This window comes from Octodon degus, unplaced genomic scaffold, assembly GCF_000260255.1.
Source record: "Octodon degus isolate 3935 unplaced genomic scaffold, OctDeg1.0 scaffold00072, whole genome shotgun sequence".
Lineage (NCBI taxonomy): Eukaryota > Metazoa > Chordata > Mammalia > Rodentia > Octodontidae > Octodon > Octodon degus.
In genome coordinates this window covers 8718781-8733389 of record NW_004524648.1, presented here as the reverse complement: position 1 = coordinate 8733389, position 14609 = coordinate 8718781, and the positions used below count along the sequence as shown (strand labels likewise).

At 56.0% G+C, this 14609-nt stretch overlaps 2 protein-coding genes across 2 annotated transcripts in view; one reads left to right on the top strand and one right to left on the bottom strand.

The window, feature by feature from the left end:
• Positions 1–9220, top strand: part of Myo1d (myosin ID) — a 269339-nt gene extending 260119 nt beyond the window's left edge. Inside the window, exon 19 of the mRNA XM_023719899.1 lies at positions 7096–9220. Within this exon, the coding sequence (XP_023575667.1) occupies positions 7096–7252 (157 nt within the window). The 3' untranslated portion in view covers positions 7253–9220. The remainder of the gene's footprint in view (positions 1–7095) is intronic.
• A 3447-nt stretch (positions 9221–12667) lies between these two features.
• Positions 12668–14292, bottom strand: Cdk5r1 (cyclin dependent kinase 5 regulatory subunit 1). The gene has a single exon (XM_004635446.1). It carries the CDS (start codon positions 14153–14155, stop codon positions 13232–13234), a length of 924 nt encoding a protein of 307 aa, XP_004635503.1. The 5' UTR covers positions 14156–14292; the 3' UTR covers positions 12668–13231.
• Positions 14293–14609: the final 317 nt, after the last annotated feature.

The following is a 14609-nucleotide window of genomic DNA, read 5'->3' as shown; positions in this document are numbered from 1 at the left end:
GCAGGCAGAACTCTACAGACTTCAGCTATGGGGGAAGGGGAGGGAGCTGAGCAGGCTCCTGACTCCCTGGTCTCCATGGCAGCTGGATGATGCCTCTGGATGTGATCTCCTTGGATGACAAGAGGAGGAAAGGAACAGTGCAAGGGAAGGGGCCAAGAGGATAGGCTCAGTGGTGTGCTCAGAGGCTTGCAGCATTCAGCAGATTTGTCTGGAAGTGCAGGATGAGGACAGGGCTTGGGTAGCCCTTGTGGGTGGCAGCACTCAGACCTAACATAAAATGAAAAGAACTGAGGGAATGATGAAGCAAAACCAAGCAGCTCCTGCAGGAGTCATACTCTTTGAATTTACATCTCTGAGGCTGTCACTTCCTCTAGGAAACCTACCTCAGCCACTGGAGGTCAGGGTGCCCTCCTCTGTGCTTACCCAGGACGGTAGCGTCAGCCCTCCTGTGTCGATGGCAGTGCCCTGGGCTTGCCCCAGCCTGCTCGCTTTGTACACTTCCTCTAGAAGGTGGCCACCCCTTTGCAGGTGCTCACTCAGTGCCAAGGGAATAGCAGCAGGCAGGAGGAGAGGGGGGCATTAAGGCACCATGAGGAGAGGAGGCAGGGTGTCCCAGACTGGGAAGGGACTCAGTGGGAAGAGGCAGATTCTGCCACCTGGGTACCAAAGGAGCTCGAGGCTGGGGTGGACGCAGAGTCCAGACATGGCTGAGGTCCTAGCAGGACCCTAAAACATAACCAACCCAGCTGCTTCCTAACAAGAAAAAGGAAATTAAAGGTTCTAAGCTGCAGGCCCAGCAAGGCCTGAGTGGAGCAGGAAGTGCAGGTCCACTGCACTGGGCCTCACTTCAGAAGTGAATGTGGTACAAGCATCTATTCCCCCGATACAAGCAGAAGCAGTGTCCCCTGCAGCAGGCTTGTGAAAGACATGCCCACTGTGGCTTAAAGCAGAGGGACCTGCTCTGGAAGAAGCCAAACCACGCCGCAGGGCTGTGCGGAAGCTGTGGACAGCCTGGTTGGTGGCCCTGTCCTTGGTGTGAACTGGAGGGTGCACATTCTGACTCTTGATAGGAGGGGAAATAGTGACTCTGGGTTCATCCTGCATCACCAAAGATACTCAAAAGCATCCATGTGCTCCCTGCCCGTGTGCAGTGTCCTGTGTACTGCTGCAGGAGGACATTGCAGTAGCTGGGCATAAGCCCAGAAAATGCACTCAGCACCCTGCCTGCACCCACACATGCACCCACTTCCCCTGAAGGTACACGTGCTAGGACCAGGGTCATCTGTGTGCCCAGGAAAAATGTCCCTGGACTGCCACTCCAGAGAGAAGTGGCCAGCCACTCCCAGTCCTCTGAGCTCAGGGCACCAGCACAGCCACCCCTTATCCTATGGGTGGATCTGGTGCTTAAATAGACTTGCGCTGTCCCCTTGGTGCGAGGCCCACCGAGGCATCGAGGCCAGGTTGGTTCCTCATAATGACGCGTTCCTGAGGGCCTGCAAGATACTCAGCAGACTAAGTGCCGGCCTAGTCAAGCACAGGGACGGGGACCCAATCCGGCACCGCGTGCCACACCGGCCCCGCCCCCGGCACCGCAGCCTGAGTGAACCACTGAGACCAGCAGAGTGGGGCACGCCTGCCTGTAACCCCAGCGCTGGGGAGGCTGAAAACAGGAGGATCACTGCAAGTGCGAGCTACGTAATGAGACCCTGCACCAAATGCATTTAAAAAAAGTAAATAATGATGGTGATCTATTCCTGCGTTGGCCCTCAGACTGCACTACCGAGCAATAAACATGGATCCACATAAAAAACAAGTTATTGGATAAAGGCCATTTGCCTGCAGGGATAGCTGAGAACAGGTGACATGAGACGAAAGTCCCTGAATTCCAGTTTGCTGAGCTACTACGGCCTGTAACAGAAGATGGGAGGAAAAGGCTTCCCTGGGCAGCCAGCCTCACAGGCAGCTGTCACTGGGCTTGGCTCAGCATCAGAGGGAGACACCCTGCCTCCATCTATAAAATATGCTTCCTTTTCTTTAAAAACGGAGGCGCAGACCCTGGCTCTGTAAGATTCCAGCACGTGGGGAGCCCAAGCAAGAGCCCCACCCCGCAGGGCCCCCTGGCTACATGCAGGCCCTGGGACTGCCCCTCTCCAGAAGAGCCCAGAAACCTCTTGCTGGTCTTAAGATTATTTGGGCAGGACTTGACATAGGGGAGAAAAACATAGTTTAAGGGCATACCTTATGTTTCCTCTAGCTCAGTCCAGATCTTTTAAAACTCAGTGATAAAATTCACACAAAATTGTCGTATGTAGTACATGCACAATAATGTGCAACCATCACCTCAACCTAGTTCCAGAATATTTTCCTCATTCCAAACAGCAATTCTGCTCAGGCATGGTGGTGCATGCCTGTGATCCCAGCACTCAGGAGGCTGAGGCAGGAGGATCGTTGCAAATTGGAGATCAACCAGGGATACAAAGTGAGCTCAAGGCCAGTCTGAACTACATAGTGAGACCCTGTCGCAAAAAGAAAAAAAAATTGGGGGAATTCCATAGCCTTCAGTCGTCCTTCCATGCGTCCTGCAGCCCTGAGTAACAGCTCATCGGCTTTTCACCTCTAGGTGTTGCCTGTTCGGAACACTTCCTATACGTGGGATCACAGCATATGTGGTCCTTTCTACTTGGTCTCAAGGGTCCAGTGGTGCACGTTCGTCTTGGTGTTGCGAGTGACATTCCGCTGAGTAGCACTGCAGTGAGTGGCTGTACTACGCTTCTTTTGATCCATTCACCATGCCCGACCCTTGGCCTGTTTCTGTCTTGTAGATAATTGCTGTATGTACACACTTTTGTGTAGACACCTGCTTCGTTTCTGTGGGGCACATGTGCAGGAATAGCCTTGGTCCTGCGGTGTGTGTGTCACTCTCTGAGGGGCCACGACACTGCACACACGTTTTTGTCCTTGGCAGCCTTTTGGGGCAGGGTATAGGTGGCACTAGCCAGGTGCTCTAACCAAACCCTTCAGAACAGAAGGCCAGCTCTTCCTGGTACTCAGTCGTGTTGCACACTGAACCCCTCTTGTGCCAGACCCCACAGCTGCCCATGTGCACAGGACAGGGCCACACAGGGCTGTGCCAAGAAGAGTGAGAACTCTCGTAAGACAACATGGGGTATTTCTTTTCTCAGTAGCCCTCCTTCGGCCTGCCCATTTCACAGGCAATCTGGCTGCTCTACCTTCAGAACGAGCTCCACGGAACTTGGCACTTTGCAGTCCTGGAGGAGGTGGGCGAGCCACACCCACTGCTGTCCTTATTTTGAGCTGCCATGACTGTGAGGTCGATGGAATGTGCAGATCGAGTTAATTCCCTGAGTAAGCATGGCTTGCAGACTGGATAAACTGAGGCTTGCTACATCTCTCTGACCCAGCAAGCCCAGAGCCAGCGGCCTGGGTCGAATGTTCCCCAGCACCTGGGAGCATCCCCGTCCTTGGAGTTCTATGCTGGAACTAAGCGAGGCCCCTCCCCGAGCTGCAGAGACGTGGATTCTGGGACAGGAAAGACTCTGCCACTAATGTGCCATGAACTCATCAGAACAGGATACAGGGTCAGAATCTAGCCCCACCCTCACCCCCACCCCCAGAGAGGCAGCCACTCGGGTGGGTGAACTGTGTGCAAGTGTGTGAAGAACACAAGCGGAGTCCGCCAGCTCCTCTGCACCCCTCAGGGGTCCTGCTGCTTGGCTGAGGAAGGAGCGCAGTTTCCTCTGTGAAGCGCAACAGCAGTGTACACGTCACAGGTGCTGTGCCTCATGCCTTCCTCGGTGCTGAGGACACAGCTCACCAGCCTGCAAATCCTGTGAGGGCAGGCATGTGCCCACGCTTGGAGAAGCCCCCCACATCTGGTGAGGGGCTCATTCTGGGTGAAGAATAGATCTCTTATATACACTTGGCAGTTGCTAAAGACAGGTTGAGAAACGTGAACAAGGTCATGCAGCCAGTAAGCCTGCAAGACCAGGACTGGAATCCAGAACCCCAGCCCTGTGGCCCCTGGTCTTGTATTAAGACCCTAAACAAATCAGGAGAGACCAGAAATGCCACCCAGCCATCCTGAGCATAGAGGGGCATGTAGGATTTCGTTTTGTGTTTTTGTTTTTTTGATGGAACCGGGGATCAAACTCAGGCCCAGATCAAACTCAGGCCCTTGCACTTGCCAGGGAAGCGCTTCTTCCACTGAGCCATCTCCCCGGCCCCTCTGCAGGGTTTCCACTGAACACCACCTTTGTTTTCCTGCTGTGCTCTGGTCTCCTCAGTCGAGGGGCAGTGTAGGAAGCGGAGTCCGTGTGTGCTGCCGATCTGAGCCTGGCTCAGGGCTGGCTGGAGGAGCTGAGGCGCAGCCCCTTGGTGCACGCTGCACACAGGGTGCTTCTCTCCTCACCCTGGCTCCTGCCTAGAGGGCTCTCTGCCAGGAAAAAGCTGGCAGGAGCCGCAGCATATCCTGGGCAGTATGTGCAGTGTGGAGGGCAGGACACTGCCCCAGGAGGGCAGGCAGCAGCGCGGGCTCAGGCAGAGTGGGGCAGAGAGCTCCCCTTGCTCCCAGCCCTTCTCCAGGAGCCTGCCCTCAGCAGGGGTCTCGGGAGGGATGGGAGTTAGTGCCCTGCCCAGTGTGCTGGCGTGGGTGCTTCTGTGGGGCCTTCTAGAGCCTGCACCACGGTGCTCTCTGCTGCCGGCACAGCACCTGCGTCCTGCCTCCTCCCCACCGGCAGTTTCTCCAGCTCTTACAGGCTGCAGAGGAGGATGGGCAGCTCTGAGCCTGTGCTCACGATGGGGAGTCCGTGCTCACGATGGGTAGCTGGAGCAGGCTGACTGCAGCTCGTCCCCCCCTCCCAACGGCTCTGCTTTCGAGGTGATGTCCCGCCACCTCTCCCTGGGTGCTGTTTGCAGCTCTCACCACCTGCCTTCATGGCTCGAGGCTCAGAGCAGATTCAGGAGCTACACAGCTCCAGCATGGCGGAGATGCAGGCCGGAGCCGCACTGCTGGCCCTGGGGGCCGCAGGCTCCCGCTGGGCAGGAGCTGCTGGCAGGAGGGCCTACTGCTGAAAGGAGTCAATCACAGGCGGTGCTGAAGTGTCTCCTCTCTCCAGCTCTCTGGTAGACTTCTCAAGCTGACCTGGGCTGTGGCCTGTCTGAGTTACCAGGAAACACTGGAGGCCACTATGTGCCCAGTCCTGCGCCACACTGCTAGGAGGAAAGAGCCTGCGAGGCCTTGGCCAGGGTCAGGAGGGAGGCTGCTCCTGGGAAGCCAGCCCTCAGGCCAAGGGTCCGGCAGGTAGGGGGTTTCGGGAGCCAATCTGGTCCTGTAGGTAGGTTGACAGAACTGGAGCTCTTCTTCCTCTGGGCCAGCACGAGAACTACAGTGGACCCTCACAGCAACACCTACCTGCAAAGCAGCTGTGAAGCCTGCAGGATAGAAGAGGGCCTGAGTCATTGCCTCTGATGGGCTCTGCTATTTTTACGTGCAAATCTGGTTAAAAATAACTGTCTAAGCCAAGCTTTAGCTGCAGCTGACAAAATATTAAGAATTAGATACCTAATGCTTACAGGTGATAACCACCGTCCTCTCCCTATGTCCGCTTGCTGCCTCTGCATCATGGCTGATGAGAAAGCTGGGAGAAGAGCCCCTGAGAGCACCTAGAATCGTGCCCCAAACTTTGGGCCCTTCTGTAGGACGTGTCCCCCAGGAGCTCCTGGAAAGCTGTGTTCTGGGCACCCGTTCCTGCGCACCAGCTGCGTTAGAAAGCACCTCACGTCCGCAAGGGCTGAGGGGGTGCCTGTCATGCAGAGCAGTTCAGTGCACCACCCTCGGCCCTGGCCTCACTGCACTGTGGATGCCACAGCTTGGCTGTCGCCACTCAGCACAAGGAGGAACCCCAGCCTTGAGTCCAGCCTGTCTGACCCTGCGTGCCACCCTGAGCAACGAAGGCACTACTGGAGCTTCGGGCACACAGGGCAGAGAGCCACCCTGGCACGAGGCTCCTGGGCTGGCAGGCCCTTGCCCTGCCCCCGCCCCTCCCAACTCAAAGCCAAGGGGTATCATAGGACTGTGCGGGCTCAGATGTGTAGCGTTAGGTGCCAGCCTATTCTGACAGATTTCTCAGCTTTTAAAATAAGCAGCTGACTGGGCGTGGTGGCAGACACCTCTAATCCCAGCACTCAGGAGCTGAAGCAGGAGGATCGCTGCAAGTTCAAGACCAGCCTGGGCTACAAAGTGTGCTCAAGGCTAGCCTGAACTAGAGTGAGACCCTGTCTCAAAAATAAAAATAAGCAGCTAGTGCACACCTGTAATTCCAGCATTCGGGAGGCTGAGGTGGAGGATCACCACGAATTCAAGGGCAGCCTGGCATACCTAGCAAGACCCTATCTCCATACAACCAGAAATAATAAAATGAATGAAATATAACCAGCTGGTTCTTGGGCAGTCCCTGTGCTATGAGGAGCTAGAGAAAGGACTCGGAGTGCACAGGGAGTGCACAGCCACAGCGCCAGGCGGCTGGCTGGGCTTCTGGCCCCATGCGTAGGTAGCAAGGAGGTGCTGGCTGGGCCTCCCCGAGCTCAGCAGGTCATGGCTCCCAGGCAGGGAGGACCTGAGCTCCTTCCATACACGTCTCGGGGCCACAGAGGAGGGAGCACCGCGACTCCCCGGCAGCGGTACTCATCAGCAAAGCTGCATCACCATCCCAGCACCATGGGGGGACCAGCCTTCAACCCAGACCCACTTCTAGCAGCTGGACTCCGGGACAGACAGGGCCAGCGGCCGGGACCTCGCAGATATTCCTGTCCCCAAGAGTATGTGGTAGGGGAATCTCCCTGTCCCCAGCACAGTAGCTGAGAGTCACGGGTCAGAAGCCTGCCTCTGCCACACCTAAGGCCTGGGTGACTCAGCCCACCCCTGAGCCGGACATGGGGCCTGACTCCCATACATCCGCCTCCCAGGTCCAGCTGGAGCCTGGCAGATGGCAGAGCCCCGGGTACTGCCAGGGACGCACCCTGGCGTAAGTCTGCCTGCTGACTGCCTGCCTGATCTCTCTTTATCGCTTCTTGCAGTGAGAAGCGTCACCTTCAAGTGAACGTCACCCACCCGGTACAGTGCAGCCTCCACGGGAAGAAGTGCACCGTCTCCGTGGAGACACGGCTTAACCAGCCAGAGCCTGACTTCACCAAGAACCGCTCAGGCTTCATTCTCAGTGTGCCGGGCAATTGATCCCTCCGTGTGAGATGGGCCAGGACGGGAGGCTGCGCCCGGTAGAGGCTGGTGGGGCTCAGCCTCCCTTGGCATCATAGCCTAATTGCTGCATCCCTGCTAAAGCCTCGTGTGCGATATCAGCTTGCCAGCTCCCCGCCCGGAGGCGCCCCTCCCCTGGGGTGGTCTCCCTGGCTTTCTGCCTCAGTCTCCATCTTCTGCTGTCTCAGCTTCCCACAGTCCCTGTTCAGTAAACCAAAGACCCCAGAGCCCTGCCCCAGACCCCTGGACCAACAGCAGGCCCAAATCTCACCTCAGAGGCAGCTGGATGAACCTTCTATCTGCACAAGCATCCCCTAGGTGGCAGCTCAAGTCAGCGAGCCTCGAGACAATGACCAGCTGCTGACACCAGGAAAGGGACAGGAGAGGAGCCCAGGATGCAGTTTCCCCAGCCAAAGACATGCTCTTTCCAGCAGGAGGGAGCGATCTTGCGGGGGAAGGCCTGTCCTCTTGTCCCCAAGGTGATCACTCTCAGGACCTGGCTCAGAGCTCCCCAGAGACCCCCTCCAGCCAAAGCCACCAGGTGAGCAGGTCCACCTGTAGCACCAGCCCCCGGCCACACCAGCAGGGCACCCACTTTGCCAGAGCCTCCTGTCCTGGCAGACGCCCCTGCCACAGGCCCCGGCCCAGGCCTTCTGCTCACCACCCCAGAAGCAGTGTGATGTTTGTTCCAATGCCAACCCGGGCCCACAGCCTGCATGTGCAGTCGTGTCTTGCCAGTTTCTGCAGTGCACTGGCTGCTGGTCAGATAAAGTCTACTGCTTGTAAGAAAATGCAGGGCCACAGTTGGAATCAGCAGCTTCTCCGAGCTCTGACTGGGTTTCCTAGCCACCAGCAGAGCTAGGAGCTGGGTGAGGGTGAGCGCACACCAGGGCTAGGGAGGCGGCGCAGCAGCGCACCGTGTGGGGTCCTGGCACTGCAGGCCAGGCCAGGGCACCCGCTGCACACCACGCACAAACCCCTGCTGGCACCCGGTACCTATGGCCTGCTTGTAGGAGAGCTGCTGCCTCACCAGTTCGCCAGCACAGAGCGCCTGTGCTTAAAGGCCTCCCCGAGACAACCTCCCCACCTCTGCTGCTGAGGAGAACGCTGTGGCCTTCGGCAGGGAGCCCACACCTCAGGAGGAGCTGGCAGGGTACGAAAGGGACAAACTGAAGTTTTCTTCACTTTCTGCCACAAACGCTGCCTCTCACCCGGCTTCTCCCACCCTGACCCAGCAGAACCACCCAGGGCCTGTGTGGCACCTCCCATGCCTCACCCAGGATCTGCCTGAGCTGGTCACCCGGCTGGCTGCCGCGGTGACGGCAGCCTGGTCTCATGCCCTTCCTTCCATGGACCCAGTACTACGTGCAATTTGCAACAAAGAGTCCCATTGGTGTCCTGCCCTTGGGACCCTCTCATTCTCGAGCCTGGCCAGCTGTCCACGCGGTGAGGGGTGCCTGCGTCCAGCCCAGCAATGCGCAGCTTTGCCAATTGCCAGTAGCACTAGCTGCACCTCTAACTGGAATCTGGCCTGTCCTCCTCACCCCCCACACCTGCTTCACACTAGACACACACACATCTGTTTCAAACGCCCAAAGAAATCATGCCAAATGAGCTGCCTGTCAGAGAATAGAGAAGAAAGAAGAGCGTGGACTCCCCCTGCCCACCTTCTGACAGTGTCAGGCACTGTCGCCAGGTCACTTTCTGTGGCACCTCAGCAGCCACGTCGTGTGGCGGTGAGGAGCAGTGTGAGCGAGGGTGCGCTTGAGCGTGTTAACCCATCAAGGGTGCTGAGGGCCGTGAGTGAACGCGATGAAGTGGTTTCTCTTGTTTTAATTAAATGTACTTTTATGGTTTGGTGCATATATTCCTATTTTCCATTAAATTAACTTTATTTCTAAAGCATATTTTGATTTACCATCAAGAGCAATAAAGCATTAAATCTTATTTTTAAAGGTGTTCTGCTTATCTGTCATTGAAAATTACAATTGTGAAATTTTAGTCAGCTATTGGGGCTCAGGATTTAGCTCAATTGAGAAGTGCTTGTCTGGCAAGCGTGAGGTCCCAAGTTCAATTCCCAGTGCCCAAAAATAAAAATAAAGTCAGCTGTCTATCCCAAGGATAGAAAGGTGAATTAAGCACAAATAGTATAAAATGGACAATAATTTTCCTGAGGCTTTTGAACAAAAATATTAGCAAGAACATTGTGGGAAAGAGAAAGCAGTGGAGTTATTTGCAAACTTCCTCCTCTTATTGGCTTTTTACTTTGTATTGGGAATCAAACTCAGGGCCTTGCACTTGCCTGGTAAGTGCTGTGCCTGTGAGCCTCCTTCCCAGCCCCAACTTGCATTATTCTGAAGCCTGCACCCCACAGCGCAGAAGCCCACTGCTCGGCCTCAGAGGACAGGACTACACAGAAGGACGGGCTTAGGGGCCCCTGGCAGCAGTTAAAGGCCAGGACAGCCTCTTTGCAAGGTGGCCGGTTGGAATGGGGAAGCAGGACAAGAGAGACAGAAAGCATGAAGCAGTTCTCAGCAGTGGAGCTGCAGGCAAACAACGGGAGGCCCGGAGAGATCAAGGGACAACCCAGCTTCCCAGGCACCGGAGTTGCCCTGAGAAAGCCAGCAGCCCCACACCAGGCTGCCAGCTGCGAACGCCTGCACACAGGGCCCTGGGAGGGCCAGTTCCCACCGCCCTCTCCCTTAGCCTGAAGCTGGTCTGTGAGTACACTTCTGGGGCTATGGGGACTGACCCGCCCTGGCCACAAGCACAAGCCAGGGTGGCTGCTTATCTGGGAGCCCCAGGGCGAGTTCTCTCAAACCTGCACAGAGCTGAACTGGAGGGGTTGGACCACATGGTCATCCCCCATGCCTGCTGGCCCAGGAGCCTGCCCAGGTGTGCTGAGCAGGGCCAGTTGTTCTGGGAGCCACAGCCTCAGTGGTCAGCCCTGGGTCTAAGGCCAAGCCAAGCGCAAGCCTGACCTTCCTTGGCTCAAGGTGCCAGTCATCGACCTCCACAAGGAAGCCTCTGAGGAAGGCCTGCCCTGCCACCAAAGCAAAGCCGACTTAACCTGCGCTGCTTTCCTAATCACCTTAGTGACTTCCGCTCTTTGCCCCAGCTCTGCACCTCCCGCCCATAACACAAATCCAATTTCGCTCCGAGTGCATGAATCATGCATTAGCCTTGCCCCCATCCTGCTCACAAATGATGGGCCCATCAGAGGCCCAGGTAATGGATGGTCAGTGCATTTTATTGAATCAGCACAGTACAAAAATAAATAAAAATAAGGGAAAGGGAATTAAATTACAGCCAAACTGAGCTTCGTGACTTTGTCAGATTATAAACCACACATACTCAGAAACACGCTATACATACATACAAAATGAGACAAATATAAATTAATATTAACAATACCCACAGTTTGGTCAAAGAATAGCTACAGAAGAAATTGCACTAAAAAACCAACATACATCACACGTGGGTAATTAGCAGTTTCAATATACAGCTATGAATAATCCCGAGAGAAAAAAATGGCACATTTTCTTTTCATTGCAGATTTAACAACTGTCGGAACAAAACTAAATCCTAATAACTGCCTGGAAAGAATAGATCAACCCTTCAGGTTTACAAGAAAAAGAGAAAAATCAAATCCTGAACTATTATTCCTGTGGTTTGTTCTGTGCATGGGTATAATTTTCACAGCCATCTGTTCTAAGATTATTTTTCTTAAGACACAAAATGCTCCTGGTTTGCATGCACAATATCACTATAAAAGCAACAATTAAAGAATAAAGGTTTTTTTGTAGGTTAGTTTTTTTTCTTTTGTTGTTCTAAAAGTAGTCTTCATAGCAGCATGTCAAATGGGTTCATCGCTTGCACACTCAGTCTGCACGCCCAAGTGTATCAGCTGTTCCCTTACACAATACTGATGACCAGTGCGAGGGGAGAGAGGAGCACGCAAAGGCTTCACATTGATGGAACGAGATTGTTTCCTTAGTCCTGAACCAATCCTGAAATGTGCACTTCCTCCAAAACATAAAAAAATAATAATAAATACAGAGAGAGAGAAGGAAACAGACACAAAAGTGGAATCCTGTGGCACGGGCACGGTTTCAGCAGGTTCCACCGACTGAATGGACCAGACCACAAGCATGCACCTCCTCTGGAGTCTTGGCACTCGAAGGGCCTCTTCCACACCCGGAGGGGCCCTGCGGGGCTCCTGCTTCAAATCACACTTGGCAGCAGGGGCGGAAGACGAGCTGCATGGAAACCAGCAGAGGAGAGGCCGTGGTGGAGTCTGTGTGGCAGCCGCAGGTGCCTTCCAGCTCTGCACCCGGTTATCTGCCGGTCCCAGGGTCCAGAGCAGCGGGAGGGGCTCTCCAGGCCCGGCAGCCTCCTCCTGGTCCCCGGGAACACCTTGGCTAAAAAAGCTCTGCTCTGGGCCTCTTAAATCAGAGCCTCAATTTCACAGCTTTCTCTTTTTTATGTGAATTTCAGTAGTGCTTGTGCAGAAGTCAGCCACCACCTAGAACCTAATCCTATGAAAAGTGACCTCTGCCCCCCAGAGCCTAGCCCAGCACTCCAATTCCAGCACTCCCCAGGCACTGGAACTGGAAGAGAGAATCCTCTGTAGCATCTTCACATTGCTCTTTGTTCCCCAAAGCCGGAGCAGGGGCTGTGTGGGAAGACTGGCTCCCTTCGTTTGGACCTCTCCCAAACCCTAAGCCAGCAGTCTGAGAGAATTAGAAAGAAATCAGTAAACTATACATCATGTGTTTTTACAGCCGCTAAAGTAAGGTAGATACCAAACCAGCAGCTGCAAGTGATCAGCTGTGAGATCGCCAGGCTTCCAAAGCCATCAGGAGTCACGCTCCTGTCTTTGTCTCCAAGATCCAGCTGTCTCACTGCCTTGCAAGCAAGGCTTCCTCTCCAGAAGAAACTGAACTGTTTAGAAATGGCGTTAAATTAATCCTATGAAACAAGGGGTAGGAGTGGGATTCGCCATTACCACAGCACCCCTAGAGCTGATCTCCCCTTCCCCTGAGCTCAGCAGGACAAATGTCACATGCACCAGCAAGAGGCCTTAGCACTTAGGTGGGCACCAGCTTGATCTCAGGCATGGACGCTGCTGCTAATGGGCATCTGCCACTGTCCTGGCTTTCACCACAGGGTCACTGAGCTGCATTACTGAAATGAAAAATCACCTAGCAAAGGAGCTATCCCAGCTTCACCCCATTCTTTTAGCTGGGACCCAAAATGAGAGCTCCTAATGAGACAAACCAGCCAACACTAACATGGGAGCTGGGTGCAGTGGTCCAGAGGCAGGGGGCAAGTTCCCTTTCTCAATAGGAAAGTACTCCCTAAAGCAAAAAAGCAAAAAAGCAAAAAAAAAAAAAAAAACAGCAAACCAGGGCCGTGCATGGTCAAATGACCTTTCAAGCTTGGCACGAGACCCACTTCACCCCTCCTTGACTAAAGATGTTCCAGACAGTAGGGATCTTGCCTCATAACCCCCTGCAAGCCTCGCCAGGATGGCTGACTCTAGGAGCCCCAAGGAGAAAGAACCACCCAAACCAGTTGCTAGAAAAGGGCCTCCAGCCAGAAATCCCAATTCCTCTGTGGGCCGGCTAGCCGGCTGGCCAGCAGCCCCTCACCAGCTCCCAGCTGGGAAGCAGTGGGAAGCCTCGCCCCACTGGACCACCGAGGGCAGGGCAGCAGGAGCCAGCCGCCCCGAGAGTGTCAGCGCAGGGGTGGCTCTGGGAACATCTTCTGGGTTTGTACAGCCTTCGCGGTTCACAAGTCCCCAGAGTTCTTGCAGGACTGAAAAGAACCCCAAGGAGAGAATGTGGAAAGGGAGAGGCCCTTGGTGGCTTTGCTAGACACATACACAAAACTCTGATCTGATAATAAATTTTTAAAAATGAATTGAATCCTTAAGCCAGGATGTGACTGTAGGGCTCACCGATCAAGCCCGAGGAGCAGCCGCTTCTTGTCCTCCTGGCCACTCTCGTTCTTCAGGTCAGAGAACACCTGTGTGAAGTAGTGCGGGTCAGCATTGATCTGCAGCATCTTGGAGCTCATGAGGTTGATGACAGAGAGGCAGCGGTCCCAAAACGCCTCCTTGCAGCTCTCCACCAGGAAGGGCTTGAGCGGGTAGGAGATCTCGTTGCCCATGTAGGAGTAGGAGAGGTACAGGCAGGTCAACAGGACAGCCTGAAGCTCGTGGTCCGAGCCCACCTCGGAGGAGATAACATCCCTGCAGAGCATGTAGAGGAAGACCACGTTGGCCGGCGTGATGAAGCCCTGGTCCTGCCAGCCCTGGAGAAGCAGCGAGCGGTCCACGCTGCGCAGCCAGAGCACGGGGTCCGTGGGGGACAAGTGCTTCAGGCGGTAGCACCGGCGGCAGAGAAACTCTCCCAGGCAGCGCAGCAGCTCGCTGGTGGACGCCTGGACGATGACCCGTTTGGGCGTCCCTGCAGAGGTGACAGCAGGGTGCGGGGCCTTCTTGACCGAGGAGGAGACCCCGGTCTGGGAGCCAGAGAGCTGGCTGGCCGGGGGTGCAGGCGGCTGGGCCGGCGGGGGCTGGGCGAAGGTGGACAGGTTGGCGCACGACAGCGACTTCTTCAGGTTCTCATTGTTGAGGTGCGTGATGTTGTTCTGGTAGCTGCTGTTGGGCTGCACCTTCTTGGAGTTCTTCTTCTTGGCCGACACCGCCACGATCCTCTTCCAGGGCAGTACCGAAATGATGGAGTGCCGCTTTAGGTTCTTGTCCTTGGCGTTCTTGCTGTTCTGCACAGCCGTGTAGTGGCCCACCGTGGCCGCGCCATCCTCAAACAGCGTGGCCTTCCGGTAGCTGGGGGACAGGGACAGCACCGTGCCCATGGTGCCGCTGCGTGCCCGGCGGGGGCCCGCGCCCCTGCGCGCCCAGCCTGACGGCCGGAGGGGGAAGGCGGCTCGCCGAGCCTGCGGCGGCCCCGGGAGGAGGAGGGGCGCGCCCGGGATGCGTGCTGCCCCTCCGGATCTGCGTGGAAAACAAGATGGTTCTCAGCCCCGGGCGGGGCTCCGTGCCGCGCAGCCCCCGCCGCCCGAACCCTGGTACCTCCGCGGCCCCGCTCGCGCCCCGCGCCGCAGCCTTGGCGCTTCACACAGCACCCCAGACGCTGCGATCCCGGGTCACAGTCGGACCCGCGGACCTCCGCCCCGAACGCTCGAGCACCGGACCCCGGCTTCGCGGGCGCAGACAGCCGCGGCACACGCTTACCCGGCGGACGGCGGCTCCTGCGCTCCGGGCCTCCGCAATGCGCGCCGCGGCTCGGCCGCCGCGGTCCCGGCGCTC